At 41.9% G+C, this 18096-nt stretch overlaps 1 protein-coding gene across 4 annotated transcripts; it reads right to left on the bottom strand.

Moving 5' to 3' along the window:
• Nucleotides 1-1892: 1892 nt before the first annotated feature.
• XKRX (XK related X-linked) lies at nucleotides 1893-15176 on the bottom strand. 4 transcript variants are annotated; one of them, XM_055565649.1, is made up of 5 exons: nucleotides 14605-15176; nucleotides 9830-10098; nucleotides 3305-3727; nucleotides 2998-3173; nucleotides 1893-2174 (listed from the first exon to the last, which is right to left on the bottom strand). In XM_055565649.1, the coding sequence occupies exons 1-4, from the start codon at nucleotides 14937-14939 to the stop codon at nucleotides 3031-3033; spliced, it is 1170 nt and encodes a 389-aa protein (XP_055421624.1). In that variant the 5' UTR covers nucleotides 14940-15176; the 3' UTR covers nucleotides 1893-2174; nucleotides 2998-3030. The 4 variants fall into 4 exon arrangements, with proteins under 4 accessions (XP_055421624.1, XP_055421622.1, XP_055421625.1 ...); XM_055565647.1 differs by having other exon boundaries at nucleotides 2998-3727; XM_055565650.1 differs by lacking the exon at nucleotides 2998-3173.
• Between the last annotated feature and the right edge of the window lie 2920 nt (nucleotides 15177-18096).

Raw genomic sequence — 18096 nt, 5'->3', positions numbered from 1 at the left:
TCCATTTGCTGGCCCCATCTCTGCTTCCTCTCCCACTCAGACTTGCCCCTACAAAAGTACCCTGTGTTGAACCTTCCTCCCACCTCCCACCCCTTCCTACCCCTCTATGTTGTTACAGAGCCCAATATTATAAAGCAATTATCCTTCAATTAAAAATAAAATTTAAAAGTACCCTGTGTTGCTTTAAGATTTCAGAAGGTAAAAAGAGAGTAATCAAAGAAGTATTTGCAGATGGAAAGGAGCACACTCCTTTGCTCTATTCTTATATTCCACAATGCATCTCCTGTGCATCTATAAGATTGCTATGGGACAGAAAGGCCACCACCTATAGGAGGTTCTGAAGGTTCATTTGCGTAATGTATCACTGGTGTCTCTTCTCTGTGGAAAACATAGCAGCTGGTTTTTCAAGTGGAACTTGCTCCACAATCTTCACCCTAAACTCTGCATTCCTGGCATATTAAGTCACTGAGGATGGAAAGGATACATGCAGGAAAATAAGTCTAGTCTGGCATGAGCCACATTTTTCTGCCCTCTGTATCTCCACTTCAGCTCCAATTGGCTTGCCTGGGTCAACTGTGTGTTTCTATGTTCTCATAGCACTTGATCCTTAAGTAGCTGACTCACATGGCTTTTCTGGACTAAATTATAGCTCCACACTCCTCTTGCTCTTAAATAATGGAAGGCACATTAACCACTAGAGAGAAATTATTGCTTGAATTCCAAAGAGGCAGTGTGTTCTTCTGGAGATTTGGTAGGTTATTTCTTTCAAATTTACCTTGAATAACAATCAGAGGACAGTGGTGTGTGCTTTTTATGACAACCACCTACATTTCCATCATGAAAGATGAGGATGAGGAATAGAGAGTTATGTTGAAAGAGGAAATCTCCACTTCTCAAAAGCAAGTCACTTTACTCTTCCCCAAAATAAGTATCCAATCCTTTCAGCCCCAAACAGTGGTTGAAGATGGCAAAACCACACAAGACATGTCAGGAAATAGGACAATTTTGGCTCACACCCTGCTGCTTAGCAGAGGGAGTTCTTCCAACATTAGATAAGAGGAGGAGAAATGGCAAAAGATAAATTCTTACCAAGATGCCAAGAGTAAGACTGGATGAGAATGAGGAGTCTTAGATTAGATTGTTCACAATTCCTCACAGCATTGTGGTGGGCACAACTGATTCATGCTATTAGGAGTTAATCTTACTTTCTTGGTCTGTGAGGGGCAACCATTAGTTAGGTAAATGCTAGGATACTCAGTCCCAATTGTCAGTGGCCATGGAAGCTTAATATCCTTGGTGACTTTAGAGGCATCCAGCTGACTTTCTCATCAAAATACCCAACTCATATGAATGAAAGTTACTCAGTCATGTCCAACTCTTTGTGACCCCATGGATTATACAGTCCATGGAATTCTCCAGGCCAGAATACTGGAGTGGGTAGCTGTTCCCTTCTCCAGGGGATCTTAATAACCCAGGGAATGAACCTAGGTCTCTTGCATAGCAGGAGGATTCTTTACCAGCTGAGCCACCAGTGAAACCCAAGAAAACTGGAGAGGGTAGCCTATCCCTTCTCCAGTGGATCTTCCCAATCCAACTCATATGAGATATAAATATTAAGATACATAAGGAAGGGAGATCTGCATTCCTCCACTGGGGGTGTAGGAATGAGCAGATGGTTGATAAGCATATGCTCCTTATTAGAAAATAAAATTTTGTGGGCAGAAAGCAGTACTGATGATGATTTAACGTGATCTGGTTTTCCTCCTCTGCCTTCACTCCACCTAGGGGTGTTAGCCACTTTCCCAACCCCAAACAACATAAAGGTGATGTCCTAGGTATTATTACCTCTCTTGTTCTCTGAAAAAAATGAATCAACAAAATACTGAGGAAAGTAGGAGACACAAAGCAATTTTCATTTCTTCCACACATTAGAAACATTTTCAATTACAGTTCAGCTTCTCTGAGATCTACATCAGTGTTGGTCAAAGAGCACAACAAAGCCAGGTTGGAGGGAATCCTTGATAAAGAGGCAAGAAGTAAGAGCTTTGACTCAACCACTCCACTCAGCACACTGGAGGCTCATGCAGGTCCCTGAGATAAAGAGTCATGCTGCTTTATGCCTTGAATGAATCCTACTCTGAACTCCCTCCTCACAGTGTGTCTTTGAAGGGCTTCTGGAAAAGAAAAAAGATCCCTGATGAATGATCACTAGTAAAGTCCTAACAGCTCTTTCAATAGTGAGGGTTTACCTCTTAATCACTGTTTCTCATTGGAATTGAAAGACTCCAGCCCCGTTCACAGTTACAGGTTCCACATTAGTCAAACTGTTTCCTGGGCAGTACCCATAGCTGGTAAGCAGTCACATCCTCCATTCAGTCAGGATATATTCTGGTGGGATTCTGAGTCATTCAGTTCAGTCCACAGAAAGCTCAGTAATGCTCAAGGGAATGAGCAGAGCTTAAAGGTCACAGAGAGCCTTAGGTGCATGGATGTAAGTTATCTCACAGGGCAGCCAGACAGATGACCAGGGTGGATGGAATATGAATGACATCTCTGACCCTCCCAGATATGTAGTAGTTACCTTGGTGTTCAAACATAGCAGTCAATCTGAGGAGGAGCTAAGATGGCGGAGGAATAGGACGGGGAGACCACTTTCTCCCCCACAAATTCATCAAAAGAACATTTAAATGCTGGGTAAATTCCACAAAACAACTTCTGAATGCTGGCAGAGGACATCAGGCACCCACAAAAGCAGCCCATTGTCTCAGAAAGGAGGTAGGACAAAATATAAAAGACAAACATAGCAGTCAATCTTAAGGAAATAAAATCTATTTGGGGGCTGCTCTTTCTTCTGATAGGCTTACCAGAAAACTCAAAAAAATATCCTGGTGGATATTCACCCAAGAGCCTCATCATCTCCTTCAATTCTACAGTTGGTCTTGGCATCCCCCAACCCATCCCCAAATATCTGAAAGATAGAATCAGACAATGCTTTGCCTTGCTTCAGCATCAGCAGATGGCTCTGAGTTCTCAACTGTACCCCGAGGGTGTCGATGGGAGCATACACAGTGGAGGTAGTCCACCACATTGTGGGTGAAGAGTGAGCGCAACGGATGCAGGTACTGGAAGAACAGGAGCATGAAGCCAATGGAAATCAGATAAGCAATAATGAGCTGCAAGGCAATCAAGGAATGACAGTAATTCAGTAACACTTTCACTCCAAAGAACTTAAAAACCAAGACCATGATCACATTCTCTATCAATCTCACACTATAGTGCAGGCCCATGTGTCCCCAGTTCTGACCTTTCTCAACAAGGTCCCTATCTGCTAACTTCAACTGCAAAGCTGACCAGCAAGAGAAGTTGATGCCAGCGTAGAGGACAGTAATGGAAATCAACACCACCAGGGTGCCCACTCGGCTGAAATTTTTCTCAATGTTATTGGGCATCTGGGCACCACTCCTCCAGAACTTCACCCAAGGCTCAAAGAGGATGATCAGGAAGTTCAGCAGTAAGAAGGGCACAGCTTTCAACTTCAAGGTGGCTGAAAAGAGCACGAGAATCACGAGGCGGGAGGTGATCTCCAATGTCCGCCAAATGGTGATGCACAGGACTTCTAGTGGCCCAAGGCGAATCTTGTATTCATCATACTTGATCTGGATAGCCAACATGTTGCAGAGGGTAGCCCCATAGGTGACAGATATCAGGGAAAAGACTATGAGCACCGCTGTAAGAAAGAAGAAAAGAAACAGAAAAAATAGGCAGTCAATGTTGATGAACTTTGTACTCTGACCCAGAGATCCAGAGAGACGATAGGCAAGACTTGAGGGCTTAAGAGAAAACCTACGAATGAACACAGCTGTGTAAACCAGGAGCATTCACAGAAAAAAATGGAAATAAACTAATTATTTTTGTGTGATAGGGACTGTAGTAGTTTTTGTTTTTCTACATTTCTCTAGTTTCTAAATTTCCCATGAAATTACAAATGAACATGTACTGTAATACTTTAATAATCATATAAACATACAAAATAAATGTTTTTAAAAAGTGAGTCTCAGAACAAGCATTGAAGGCTTCCCCGGTGACTCAGATCATAAAGAATCTGCCTGCCATGCAGGAGACACAGGAGATGTGGGTTCGATCCCTGGGCTGGGAAGATCCCCTGGAGAAGGAAATGGCAACCCACTCCAGTATTCTTGCCTGGAGAATTCCATGGACAGAGGATCCTGGAGGGCTACAGCCCATGGGGTCATAGAAGAGTTGGACATAACTAACACTTTCAGAACTAGCACTGAGAGGTCACTAACACAAAAAGAGTACATATAAAGGGATAAGCAGCATCTACCTGAAGAAACCTGAGAAAACAATGATGGAGGCAGAGAGAACTCTATCTGAAAAAAATCCTGTCTTAGAAGACTCAGAGAGAATGCCTTTGGTTATAGAATTCCCTGCTTTGAGGAATATCTTCTTCAAGGAAGTAATCTTGTTTGTGTGTGTTTCTAGAATATAAAATATATCCCGGAAATTCCAAGAGGGCAGAAAGGGCCATGTCTATTTTGTTCACTGCTGTGTCACCAGAACCTAGCACACTGCCTGGAGTATAATAGGTGCTCGACAAATGTTTGTGGAATTAACGAAGAATTCTGAATTTAGAGAGGCAGAGTAAAATACCTACAATTAGAAGTCCTTGGTTCGGCAGTGCAGAAGCTTGTGCAAATCACTGAATATCTACTTGCCTCGGTCTCCTAGGTCACTGAGATATTCTAGAGTTGCTTGTATTAATCACCAGCAATGCCAGTTTATCACATCAGTGGTATGGTAAACTTTAGGAATCCCCAAATTTCTGGCAGAGTGGTTTAAAAAAAAATTTCCTAGCCCATAACATCCATATCACTGAAGGATCAGTATGCTCCTTAACTTGCTCTCCTGAGTCTCAACTCCAGTGACCCTTTCTTTTTCTTCCTTCCTTTATATCAGAGGATACCAGTCACTAAGAAAGATCTAGAGCTGTCAAGGAGAATGAGAGGCCCAAGTGTACTCATTCAAAAGAAACACTGGAGCTTTCTGTTCTCATAAAAACACTGGATTCAGGGAATTACAGCCATTGAAATGTCAATTTAATCTGCAAGAGAAGTAAAGACCTCCACATGGAAAGCCAAAAAGAAGCAGAGCTTTGTTTCCAAGATCTTTTCCAGCCCTAAGTATAGGGTTGCAGTCTCAAGTACTGGAATGGGAGACTAAAGTGCCTACTCTTAGCTTTATTTTTATTATTTATAATTTTTCTAGCTGTATTGGGATATAATTGACATATAACATTGTATTAGTTTAAGGAGTACAAAATGATTATTCATTAAACTCTTAGCTGTATAAACCACACTCAGTGCCATCCTCAAGAGTCGATGCTCCTTACGGAGTTTGGAACTTCAGGGCAGATGTAATGCTGGCCAAGTGTGGTGATGCTTTGCCTTAACTTAGAACTCGTTTGTTGATAGTAGTGTAATAAAAGGCAGAAAGCTTGATGCTTCCAATTAATGTAAAAACACCTTCCATCTGTCTCCCTACAAATACACACATTCTGTAAGAGGTCATAATGCTGCTAGTGAATTTGCTCATCTATGCTGATCCAGATGGCCTCCCAGAGCAAATGGTACAAAAAGAGGGGTAGCAAGGAGAAGATAGGAGGGTGGGTGAAAATGAGGAAAAGTGAAACCAAAAAGTAGTTTACAAAACCTTAAGAGAGACGGTATCATCAGAAAGTTTTTAATAGGAGAAATCACCAAAGAATTGAAAATAAGGCCTTGCAGAAAGCTTCCCATACAACCTTTGTATAGTGATATAGTTGGGCTTCCCTGGTGGCTCAGGTGGTAAAGAATCTGCCTGCAATGCAGGAGACCCAGGTTTGATCCCTGGGTTGGGAATTTCCCCTGGAGGAGGACATGTCAACCCTCTCCAGTATTCTTGCCTGGAGAATCACATGCACAGAGGAACCTGGAGGGCTACAGTCCATGGGGTTGCAAACAGTCAAACACGACTGAGTGACTAATACTGTCACTTCGTACTTAGAAATATAGGTTCTAAAGGTGGATGTCCTAGATGCCAATCCTTTTTGCCATCCATTAGTTATGGGACCTTGGGGAATTTGTTAAACTTCTCAGTGCCTCTGTTTTCTCATTTTGTAAGATGTGGATAATACCAAGTATCTTATAGCATTGTTGTGAAGATTTAAATGAAATGATCACAGTAGAGAAATCCCTGGAACATAGTAAACTCTATCTGCTAGCCCCTATCATCATCATCACCATTCTCTATTTCCTAAAGTGCAGGAGATGCATTTAATTTACATAGGCACTACCCTGACACTTAGGAAATTAAGTGATTTAAAAACTGATAGAACACCTAGACATAGGCCTCACAAAAATGTGTAAGACCTATAACAAGAAAATGATACAATTTTACTGAAGTATATTTAAAAATATTTAATGAAGTGTACCTCAGTCAAATTGTATATAGTTGGCTCTCTGCATCCACAGATTCAACCAAACATGGATGGAAAATACTCGGGAAAAAATTCCAGTAAGTTCCAAAAAGCAGAACTTGAATTTGCCATGTACTGGCAACTATTTACATAGCATTTACATCATATCCATAACTATTTACATAGCATTTACATTGTATTAGGTATTATAAGTAACCTAGAGATGCTGTAAAGTATATGGGAGGAAGTACACAGGTCATATGCAAATATTACACCGTTTTATATAAGAGATTTGAGCATTTGCAGATTTTGGTATCCGTGGGGGGGGGTCCCTGAAACAAGCCCCTGCAGATACCCAGGATTGACTGTAATTTTCTTGCTAGAGTTCTTACATATTTATGGCATAGAGTGTAGTGATGTTTCATGGAGGTATATTTATCTCCAAACTCATCAAGTTGTACACATTAAATAGGTAGAGGTTTTTGTCATTTATACCTCAATAAAGTCATTTCTAAATATTAAATGAAATGGAGAGTTCAATTATCTTCTAACATGAAATTAACTGATCCTGCAAAACATGTAAACTCCCTCCAAAATAACCTAAATAATGGAGTGCAATCTCAATCACATTCTCAATAGAATGCTTTGTTTTTCATTGTTATTGTTTTGCTTTGTGTTCTGGTGAGGGAATTGACAAACTGAAAATTCATTCTGTTTGGAAGATTAGGCTAAACTGCTCTATCAGATATGAGCTGTGAAAGGCCTTTGTAAGAAAGGCACAAGACCTAAAAGCAATACAGAATTTGAATACATAAAAATTGAATACTTCAAAATGCCAGAAAATACTACAAGTATATTGCCCCTTACATATAGTGTGCTGCACATCTCTTACATGTATGACATATATATATGCACATTTAAAATGTGTGTATGTGCACACATACAGAACATTATACAAATGTATACATACACACTTATCCACAGCTGGGAAAGGATTAATAGGCAGAATAAGTGAATAGTTCATCCAAATGAATAAGGAAAACACAAACATCACACTAGAAAAAGTGAGTACTATATAGAGATAAGAACAGAACGTCCAAACATGAAATGATGTTCAGCTTCACTCATAAAGCAATTAAAATAATTATCTTATAATTATACAAGTGTTTAGCTTAAGATATGAAGAAACAGGCACATTCATACACTTGGGAATACAAATTCATGCAACCTTTTGACAGTATTGATGAAATTCTAAACATACATACATATCTTTTCTCCCAGCAATTCTACTGCTAAGAAGTTATTCTACAGAGTCTCATTCCAGTACACAGACACTTTAAATAAAGATGTTCAAAGGAGCATAGTCTGTAATCAGAGAAAAACTTTGCATGGAAAAATTATAAATTAACTTTAATCCTACCAACAGAAGATTAGGGAAGTAAGAAAGAATGGTCCAATTCATATAAAAGAAATATATAGTATATTTATCAATATTATCATATATGTATCTATAATTATTATATATGTATATATAATTAACTATTGAAGAAACATGGTATACTTTTGAAAAAACATGTTGCTGAAAAGAATGTTTAATACAGCCCTTTTTGGGCAAACATATATGGGTCATGTGCTCAGGCATGTCTGACTCTTTTTGACCCCATGGACTGTAGCCTGCCAGGCTCCTCCTGTTCATGAGATTTCCCAGGCAAGAATACTGGAGTGGGTTGCCATTTCCTTCTCCAGGAGATCTTTCTGACCCAGGGATTGAACCCACGTTTCCTTCATTGCAGGTAGATTCTTTACCATCTGAGCCACAAGGGTAGCTACACACACATACATATATTGTATGTATGTTTATATTTACACAGTAAAAAGAAGTCTGGAAGGATATACATTAAATGGTAAACAGATTACCTTTGGGAAATGAGATTACCTCTCCTATTTTACATATATTCTGTACAGTTTTGAATCTTTACCATAATCATGCCTGATTGTTATAATTAAAAAAAAAATAACGACAAAAAATAGTAATACATGATCATGGTGAAAAGGAATTCAAAACATATAAAAGGGTATAAAGTAAAAGCTAAAAGCCAGCTGACTGCTCATTTTCACTCCCTAGAGGTAAATCGTTTCTTGCATATCTTCGTAGAAATAGTCTGTGCATATACAATTACCTGCAGGCCCTTCGTTCTGTGCATGTATTACTTTTATAATGCATAATATTTTAATTAAGTGGTTTAATTACCCTCAAAATTCTCAGGAGGAATCATCCAGAGATTTTTCTCCCCAACTACTGTCAATTCTAGGTATGCAAAAAGCTTCAAGACCAGCAGAACTTCATGAACAATTCTTAGCAGAGAAAAAAGAGGACATATTTCCTCCCTACATTTATTTGAAACATGGGGCTTTGTGAAGCAGGGTCAATACATGATAATAAGGAAATGGTCCAAAGCTATACCCACAGCTGTACCAGCTCAGGCCCAAGTAGATGAAGCTAATCTTAGGCTGTTAAAAGTCATTAACAGTACTTTATCTCAACTTTTGAAACACTGACTCACACTTCATCCTCTGCTAGAGGCTTACTCATCCCAGGATCCCTCTTTTACAAATGGGAGATTAAGACAGTGACCTCTTTGGTAACTTCTTCTAAAGAACACAGAGAAGGTCAGAACTGGGGCCAGGACTGACCCTCACCAGTATTCAATCCATACCCTTTTTCTTTCTCCCCACTGGAGATGGAAGGAAGGAGTGATTCAATCAGTGATTCCCAAAAGTGGCTGATCAGAATCAATCAGGGTACTTTCAAAAAATGCAGATTCCTGTATTAACTGACTTAGGTCTGAGTATGGAATGTAAGTTGTAAAAGGAGCTTTCACCCAGTGATTATGTTTTCTCATGATCAGAATACTAGGGAAACTCTTATTAAAAGGCAGCCATCCCTATACCAACCAACCAAACACCCTCAATGCAATGTAAACACTGTGGGTAGGAAACATGTCCTACTGGCTGCTGGTATTACTCACTTCTGGGCCCAGAGACGGTTTATCTATGATGTTTTTAGTCTAAATACCTTACCCAGGTTTAAGAAATCTGGCAGGCCTGAGATATCTGGCTCTGCAAGTTGACTATCGGTGCTGTCCAACAGAAAGTTCTATACTACCAATACAGTAATCACGAGGTATACATAGCTGCTGAGTACTTGAAATGTGGCTCGTATGACTGAGGAAATACATTTTTAAAATTTTAAATAGTCACAGGAAGCTGGTGGCCAGTATATTGGACAGTTCAGGTCTAGATTTCTAAGACCCTGATTTCAGTGGAACCCACCCCTCACCTGACCCCACTCACCTCTACCCAGGGTGACCTCTGCAGAGATCAGAGTCACATAGAGCTGATAGGTCAGCTGGGGCACTGAGCCCAGGAAGGCTTGAATCTGTGACATACGTTTGTAGGCATTGCGGTGCATAGCCAGGGTCCGGATGGAGTGGCCCACCTCCCATTCTATCAGCACCTCCTCGCCATTTATTAGCATCTTCTTTCGGGTGAGGCTGACATAGGGCTCCTCCTGCCCCTCTTTCTTCCACAGTGTGAGGTACTTAATCATGGCCTCCAAACATCTGCAGAAGTAAAGCATCATGGGAATTTAACTAAAGCTGTCCTAGAAAGAAATTGGTGGTGAGAGGGGATAAATAACTCAGAAAGGTTGTGCTACTTTTTGCCATTCTTTCACTCCTGTTCTTCTCAATTTTCATGAGTCAAACAGCTGGTCATGCCTTCTACAAATCACTTGAATCTAAATCTTTTGTGTTCATTTGGTCATCGACCAACCTAAGAATACCAATTCAGAAGTATTTGAGGACTTAGATATTGCTTTGTCTCCTTAATAATAAGCCTATGACAGAAAAAAGACTTGAATACAAAAACATTAATAATGTGTTGAGAGAAAATGATGAAGGTTCCAAAAGGCTCTGGTTTTCATAACACCTTAAGTTCCTGAGGAAAAATGTTGCTTATTCAAACCTTTCAGCTTCATAATCAGGTCTTTTGAGCTCTGCTTTTTCAAGACAAAGCCCACAGGTGTAACTGTCTCAGCCAAAAAGTCTTGGAGGAGATCTGGGGAAAAACCTCTCAAAGACACAGGGATGCTTATAAATCAACTATACTCCAATAAAAAATTTAAATAATTTAAAATATACACAGGAAAGCCATTTAGCAACAAAGGTAATTAAAAAGACTTGGCAACTCAGAACCCAATGTACTATATACCTAGGGAACCTCAAAAGACCTCTTTAAAGCTTGTTCTGGGGGTCTCTTGACCTGTTAGGGAACAACAGCCTTTTAAACTTCATTCTTTCTCTACAAAAGAGGAAAATTTACTTTGATTTGGAATCCCCTACCCCCCCCCCCACCGCCACCACTACACACAGAGAAATGAATGGAAACTGTGGACTATTTCTTATGATAAGTTGGAACAGCTGTGTCGAAATTTAAGCTGTCTTTCCTGACAGGCTGCTGCTGCTGCTGCTGCTAAGTCGCTTCAGTCGTGTCCGACTCTGTGCGACCCCATAGACGGCAGCCCACCAGGCTCCCCCATCCCTGGGATTCTCCAGGCAAGAACACTGGAGTGGGTTGCCATTTCCTTCTCCAATACATGAAAGTGAAAAGTGAAAGTGAAGTCGCTCAGTCATGTCTGACTGTTAGCGACCCCATGGACTGCAGCCTACCAGGCTCCGCCATCCATGGGATTTTCCAGGCAAGAGTACAGGAGTAGGGTGCCATTGCCTTCTCCATTCCTGACAGGCTAAGGGCTATATTTATCTCACCCACTGCCCTTATCACATATTGGGCATTTGATAAATATTTGCTGAGTAAGTAAAAGAATAAGAAGGAAGCAAAGAATACAGAGTGAGAAGTGATGGAAGGAGAAGATGATAATGGCAATGAAATTTAACAGATAAAGAGACCAAAGACAAGTTCAGAGATTTATATGCTCTCTAGACCTAATAGGAAAGAGCACTGGCTGGCTGCCATTCTCCACAGGATCTCTCTTTTCTTAAAAATGTTTATTTTATATTGGACTATAGTTGATTTAAAATGTTATGTTAGTTTCAGGTGTACAGCAAAGTGATTCAGTTCTACATATACATGTATCCTTTTTCAAATTTTCTTATTTAGATTATGAAATATTGAACAGAGTTCCCTGTGCTATACAGTAAGTCTTTGTTGGTTATCTATTTTTTAAAAAATATTTATTTAGTTATTAGGCTTCACCAGGTCTTATTTGTGGTATGTAGGAGCTAGTTCCCCAACTGGGGATCCAAACTAGGCCTCCTGCATTGAGAGCACAGAGTCTTAGCCACTGGACCACCAGCCAAATCCCAGTTACCTATTTAAAAAATAGTAGTGTGTATGTCAATCCCAAACTCCCAATTTATCTCTCCCCTTCACCTTTCCCCTTTGGTAACCATAAATTTGTTTTCTAAGCCTATGATTCTGTTTCTGCTTTGTAAATAAGTTCATTTGTATCATTTATCCACAGGATGCCTTTGACATTGGTGCATGTGTGCCAGCTTGAAGCATGTAGCTTGAAACATCCGCACTGTAAGGAAAACTGAAATCCAGGAGAGAAAAAGATAGAAGGAAAAAACAGAGAAGAAAAAAAAAAGCAACTTTCTCCTCTGATTCAGGAAAAATGCATATGTTCACTTCCAACAAAAGATTTTAGATTTTAATCCAAGCCCATCAATGTTATTGCTGAATAAAATATTGGGGGGGGGGGCGGTTGCATGAAGAATCCTGTTCCTGCTTCTATTCTTAAGGCTATTTACTGGTTTATGTAAGCATGTTTGCCTTGCTTATAAATGGCACAACATGAGAATACATTTTCACTTCCAGAGGTATCTTTGCATTACACGTAAGAAAGCCAGGCCCTCCAAACACCTTCATGTGCCTAATAGCACTAATCAAGTTCCTACCTACCTAAAAATGTAATTTGCCTTGAAAATAAGCATTATCAAGCATATGATCTATGAGCTTTTAATTATTTTTCCTGGCTGTAGGGTTAGCTGACTGAGGTTATAAATGCTTTCCAATCATATCTAGTCAAAGTTAAATGATAAAAATGAAACAGAGTACTCAAAACTATGGATGATCCAAATTAAAGATGGCTTGGGAGGCCGCAAAGCAAAGAGAGAAGTCAAAATGGGGAGCTGGGGAAATACTTACTGAAATTTGCATCTTCAGGAGGGAGGGGACACATGTATGCCTATGGCTGATTCATGTTGATGTATGGCAGAGACCATCAAAATATTGTAAAGTAATTATCCTCCAATCGATATAATTTTTTTTAAAAGAGCACTTGAACTTTTAATTCAATAGATTGCATTTAAAAAGCGAGAGAAGAATGGTTTCCTTGCTCCTCTGATGACATCTCTAAATGACATCTTGATTCAAAGTTCAAGATGAGGTCTTTCTTTCACAGCTTAACTTCAAAGATTTAGACCTGGAAAGGACCTTTAGATTACCTAGTCCAGAGCTTGTATAGGCCAGCTGAGTCACATCTGAAGAACAGCTGTGTCTTGTTTGGTTCAGACAGTGTTTTTATTTAATTACCAAAATCACTTGTCAAAATATTAAGTCATTCTATTTCCCACAAAATCCTGTCTTGAGTGCTTCTCCTGAAAAGTTGGGGCCTTGGCGATACTGGGTCTGAATTCCCACAAGGAAACAACGAACTGGAGCTGTGGAGCAGTTGCCTCCTTTAGGCTTATCTTGTGGACTCCAGATTGCCATAGCACTCACTACTCTCCATCATTTCTTTAACAATGAAACTTCATTTTTATTTATCATCACACATGAAGCTACTGTTTTTCTCTTGTCTTCCCTTGCTCATTTATGATACTTGCCTGACCCCTGTTAAGTGTTTGAGTTTGAGACCCATGATCTAGCCCAAGCCATTTATTTTACAGATGAAGGAACTGAGGCTCAAGGCATCCTCAGGGATTTCACCAAGGCTACATAACTAGTCAATGACAGAGGGGGTGAGGGGGGCCCACTAGATTCCAGGTCTCCTGAATTTCAGGCCACTGTTTCTACTGATGTCTCAAATTTTCACTGATGGAGCATAATCAATTCCTCCCCGTTTAAATATGTTGATAAAATTTTTTCTTTAAAGAGTTCCATCCTTAGCCAGTTTCAGACTGTTTATGTCTCTGATGATGAAACATCTCCCCAATCGCAATTACAACATCAACACTATGATCCATATTCCTCAGCTGACTGCAGATTTCTGCCTCTCTTGCAATCAAGATAAACTTGGTCCATTCTTTCCTACTGACCTCATAAATTTTGCAACATCTCTCTATCTTGAAAATCCCGTAGCATCCAGATGAGACTTCTGATGCAGATGCCTGTCCCCCTTAGGATAAGGCACATTCTTATCCTTTCAAAGCAATCAGAATGGAAAGACTCAATATTATTATATTGTGCTACAGCATCCAGATAGACTTTCTTCCTTTGCCCCTTCTAACCGTGTACCTTTATTGCAGAAAGATACAAAAGGATAAACAGGGGACCAATAAACTGCCAGGGAAAACACACTACAAAGGGTTGGGGTACCAGATGAGCACAAATGGCTTAAAATATTTCCCAGATGTCAAATAACTCCAGAAAATTTGAAAATAGCAGTCACAGCAGCCCAAGCAGCTCAAGGTAAAGAAACTGAATGTGAGATGGGACGGAGAGGGTAAGGAACTTCCACCCAATGTAAAGAGCGTCTAAAAGGCGGGGTCAAAATAACATACTCCAAAGCTATGGCCGGTGTTCACAAGGTGATCACATCAATTGGTCTCAAATTCAGATAGCAAACATTGTCAGATGAAGTCTTATTAATGGTACCAAACATGGTTTTGAAACACAGGTACATGCTACATGTTCATTGCGATGGCACTTAAGACTGCAGATAAGACTTTGTGGGTGGCAGGCAGGGAAGTCAAGAGTGGGAGGGAATAGAAGAATCGATTCAATTAGAGGCACAGTAGCAGTCTTAAAAAATATTAAATTCATCCTTCTCTGCACAATGAGTGGGGGTAGAGGAGGAGGGAAAAGATGGAAAAGTTGCTCACCTGATAACAGGTCCCATGAGGATTAGATGCATAAACAATGATAGTGGCTTGTCTTTGGCCAGGTCTCTGTGGACAAAAATGAGGGTCAACTGGACCATGATGGATGAAAACATAAAGAAAGAAAAGGTGTACGTCATCCAGTAGGTTTCACTATTCTTCCGGTACATTCTAACCATATACAAGGCAGATGCTGCCTCCCCACAGTACAAAAAGGTGGAGAAGAGGATGCCAAATGGAAAGGTAAATCGGGGGTTGGCCCCACGGATGACATCTTCCTCAAGAGAGGATATCGGGTCCACGTTTGACTCTTCGGGAATTTCAAAAACTTGGTCCATTGTTGAGGTTCCAACTGTTGTGGTCTGGTTTTCAGAGAACTACCGCCCCTCCCCCACCCCCCAAAGAACGTGCAACAGCTGCAGTCCAAGTATTGGTGAGGAAAGCTGTCAAGTCCAATTCCAGAACGGAGATCTACTAGTTAGAGCAGGAGATCCCTCTCTTCTAGTCTCAAATTAGACTTGTTGCAGTTTGAGATGAAGGATCCAGGAGCACCACTTTGAACTTGACTCTTGATTAGGCCGGGATTCCAATCGTCAACACACGTGCTGTGGAATTTGGACAAGGCAAAAGCAAACATCTTAGCGCCCAGTCAGGGGTCCAATTCCAGTCGTCTAAGGAGCCATGGGAACTGCTGTTTCGGTGGCGGTTCCGCCTTTCGAAGCCCTCTAGGCAGCGGGGCAGGCCGATTTCCTCGGGCACCCACACTCAGCAGCTGCTCTCGAGGAGCGCTAACCAGTGTGCTCTCTCAAATCGGCCGAGAACTGATCCAGGTCAGAAGTGGGGGTTGCAGCCTGAATGTCCCTTCGGGATTCAGTTCAGTGACCAGGTACCTAGCTATTGCTAAGCTGCGGCTGTTAGCTCGCCTGCTCGCGGGCGCTCTCTCCAGACCCACGCTTAGTCAAAGGTTCTCACGTCGGCTTCTCGGATTCCCCAAGCTCCGCGCCCAAGGCAGCCCGACCAGAGGCAGGAGCAGAGCCACAGCCCCGTCCCCAAGCTCAGTCACCGGGGAGCAAAGTGGCGTGCGCGTCCGCTACAGGATCCAGAGAAAACTGGAGGGGCTTCTTTTCCACCGAGAAACTTTGCTAGCGAAAAACACAACGTGCGGGGTGCCAACCCAGCCGGACAAACGTCACCAAACTCTTGGGCGCCGTCTGCTGCCGGGGTCCTGCCGGCCCGCAGTTCCAGCTGTGAAAGATCGGTGACTTCAGGAACTTATAAGGCACACAGAGGGCGGGGGTGAGCGGAATGCGAGAGACAGCTGGGACCAAACAAAACCAGTCTGCGACTTCCAGGGCGGGCAGATGAAAGATGCTCGGTGCGTAGAGGAGCAACAAAAGGGGGCTTGGGCCAACCTTTAGAAGGATTTCTTATCATGACCCCCGAACCCTGGAGGGGGCTACAGCTTTCCTCTTGCCCCAGAGCAGCAGACGCCCACTTCTACCCCTCCCTCCCTAACTAGCTCGCTCCCACACTCGCTCAACCCACGCGGTTAAGCAGGTGTGTCTCTCTCGGCCTCAGGGTTGAATCTTCCTAGGTCCTATTGCCCTCCAGATTTTGTTACTGTTGGGTGGAGGACAGACCTGGGAGGCAATCCGGCCGTAGAGTTTCCTTTCCAAGAGAGACTGTATATAGCCGAAGGGAGAAAGAAAAAGATAGAGGGGGTGTCGAGACTCAAGGTCAGCCCACCGACCCATATTATATGCCTTGATTTCTCCACTTGAAAAATGAGGCCAAGGTAGGAACTTTAGAACGAACTTTCAGGTCTTTGGTTGGAAGGTTCTGAAGAGGTGCCAAATTCTAAATTGACTGGAGAGGAGCCAAGTGAGCTGTTAAGAAAAACTGAGAGGGGTGTCTTAAAGAGCTCTGAGAATTGCCTAGATTCTTAACAGTAATCCTCCCCCACCTAGCTGAATTTTGGTTTTGTGCCTTCATTTGCATAATTCTAAACCCCAGAGAAAAAGAGAAAACATCTGCCTCTTGGTAATAATACAAATGTAGCAGAGCCTTGCCAATCTCCTTTTGCTGCAGGAAGTCAGTAAAAAGAATCTAGATGAGGAATGGCCAAGTCACAGCCACCAACAGGATGGCCTGGAGAAAGGCTGAGTCTGGCTGTGGTGGCGCTTTCTCAACATTCCTGTGATTGCTGCCTCCCTCCAGGGCTGATCCAGGCACAGATGAGCTTCTACAAGGTTGTTGCCTTTTGAGACACATGTGGCAGTTGGGTTAGCAGACTGATCCTGCCTCCTTTCTGTTTCACAAGGTGGGTCAACGGTATCAGAGAACACGTCACACATAGGGTTGAGGAGCTGGGGCTTTCCAAAAGGCACCAAATTCTTTGCCAACAGTAAGTATGTGGTATGAAGCTTCCTGGGGGCTTCTTTGGAAACCTTTCCCAAGATGAATCACAAGTAGGGTGACAAACTCTTCTGTTTGCTGAGTTGATCACCCTAACATGGGAGACTGAAGCTAGGAAGAACGTAGAATCCCCATGTTTTTCTTTTTATCCTTTCCTCCTTCCCTGTGCCCTTCAAAGTGTTAGTCACTCAGTTGTGTCTGACTCTTTGTGACCCCATGGACTGTAACCCACCAGGCTCTTCTGTCCATGGAATTCTCCCAGCAAGAATACTGGAGTGGGTATTCCCTTCTCTGTCCATTCCCTTCTCCAGGGGATCTTCCCAACCCAGAGACAGAATCCTGGTCGCCTGCATTGTAGGAGCCATCAGGGAAGCCCTGAGCCCTTGTCACTCCCCAAATATGCAAATCTTCACTGCCTTCTTACTTTTTTCTGTCTGACATTTAAGGCTCTCTATAATCATCATCACACAATTTTCCTCTCCAGCTTCATCACCCACGTTACCCTGCCACACCCTTTGCTCCAGTCCAACAGGTTTTCTCACTTAATCATACTTGCCTTGATGTCTCAGTGCCTTGTTGAGGCCATTTACAACCCCCTTCACTCTTTTCTTCATCAGTCCAAACCCTAACCTTCTTTCAAGGGGCAATTCAAGCACTCCCTCCTCCAGGAAGCCTTTCCTCACCTCCCCATCTCTCATTTTCCCCTCTGTCTTGGTGCTACTGGCATATACTCTCTTGTGCTAGTCCTTGGACTCTCTGTGTTTGCCCTGCCTCCTAAACAGAAGTGTAGACTCAGGGAGGGATGCTCAATTAATATTTATTGTGGTTCTTGTTGATGATAGTGATTAACAAGTGGTGATGATGGTGAAGCTTCCTCCCCATGCTTCCTCCAGTAAAACATGCAAGATGCAAGCACACTCATCCCTAAAATTTGTAGCCACTGTAGCTAGAGCATCAAGTCCTGTGGGAACACCTAATGCCTCAATCAGCCATTCAGTTCACAAAGGATGTCAGCACTTTGCCGAGTTCCATTTTTTTGGGGTCAATCCCACAGTTTAGCACAAAATTACAAATTGTTTC

The sequence above is a fragment of the Bubalus kerabau genome, chromosome X (assembly GCF_029407905.1).
Source record: "Bubalus kerabau isolate K-KA32 ecotype Philippines breed swamp buffalo chromosome X, PCC_UOA_SB_1v2, whole genome shotgun sequence".
In the NCBI taxonomy this organism is placed as follows: Eukaryota; Metazoa; Chordata; class Mammalia; order Artiodactyla; family Bovidae; genus Bubalus; species Bubalus kerabau.
The sequence above is the reverse complement of the archived record's forward strand: the minus strand, read 5'-3'. Positions and strand labels throughout refer to the sequence as shown.

What these genes read in the sequence shown, in the direction of transcription:
- XKRX (XM_055565647.1), bottom strand. Translation starts at nt 14,939, where the DNA reads ATGGACCAAGTTTTTGAAATTCCCGAAGAGTCAAACGTGGACCCGATA. An exon ending in CTCATGGGACCTGTTATCAG is followed by an intron (nt 10,099 to 14,604) that starts GTGAGCAACTTT and finishes TTACTTCTGCAG; the next exon opens with ATGTTTGGAGGCCATGATTA. An exon ending in TCTGCTGATGCTGAAGCAAG is followed by an intron (nt 2,175 to 2,997) that starts GCAAAGCATTGT and finishes TTTCTTTTCCAG; the next exon opens with AAGCCCTTCAAAGACACACT.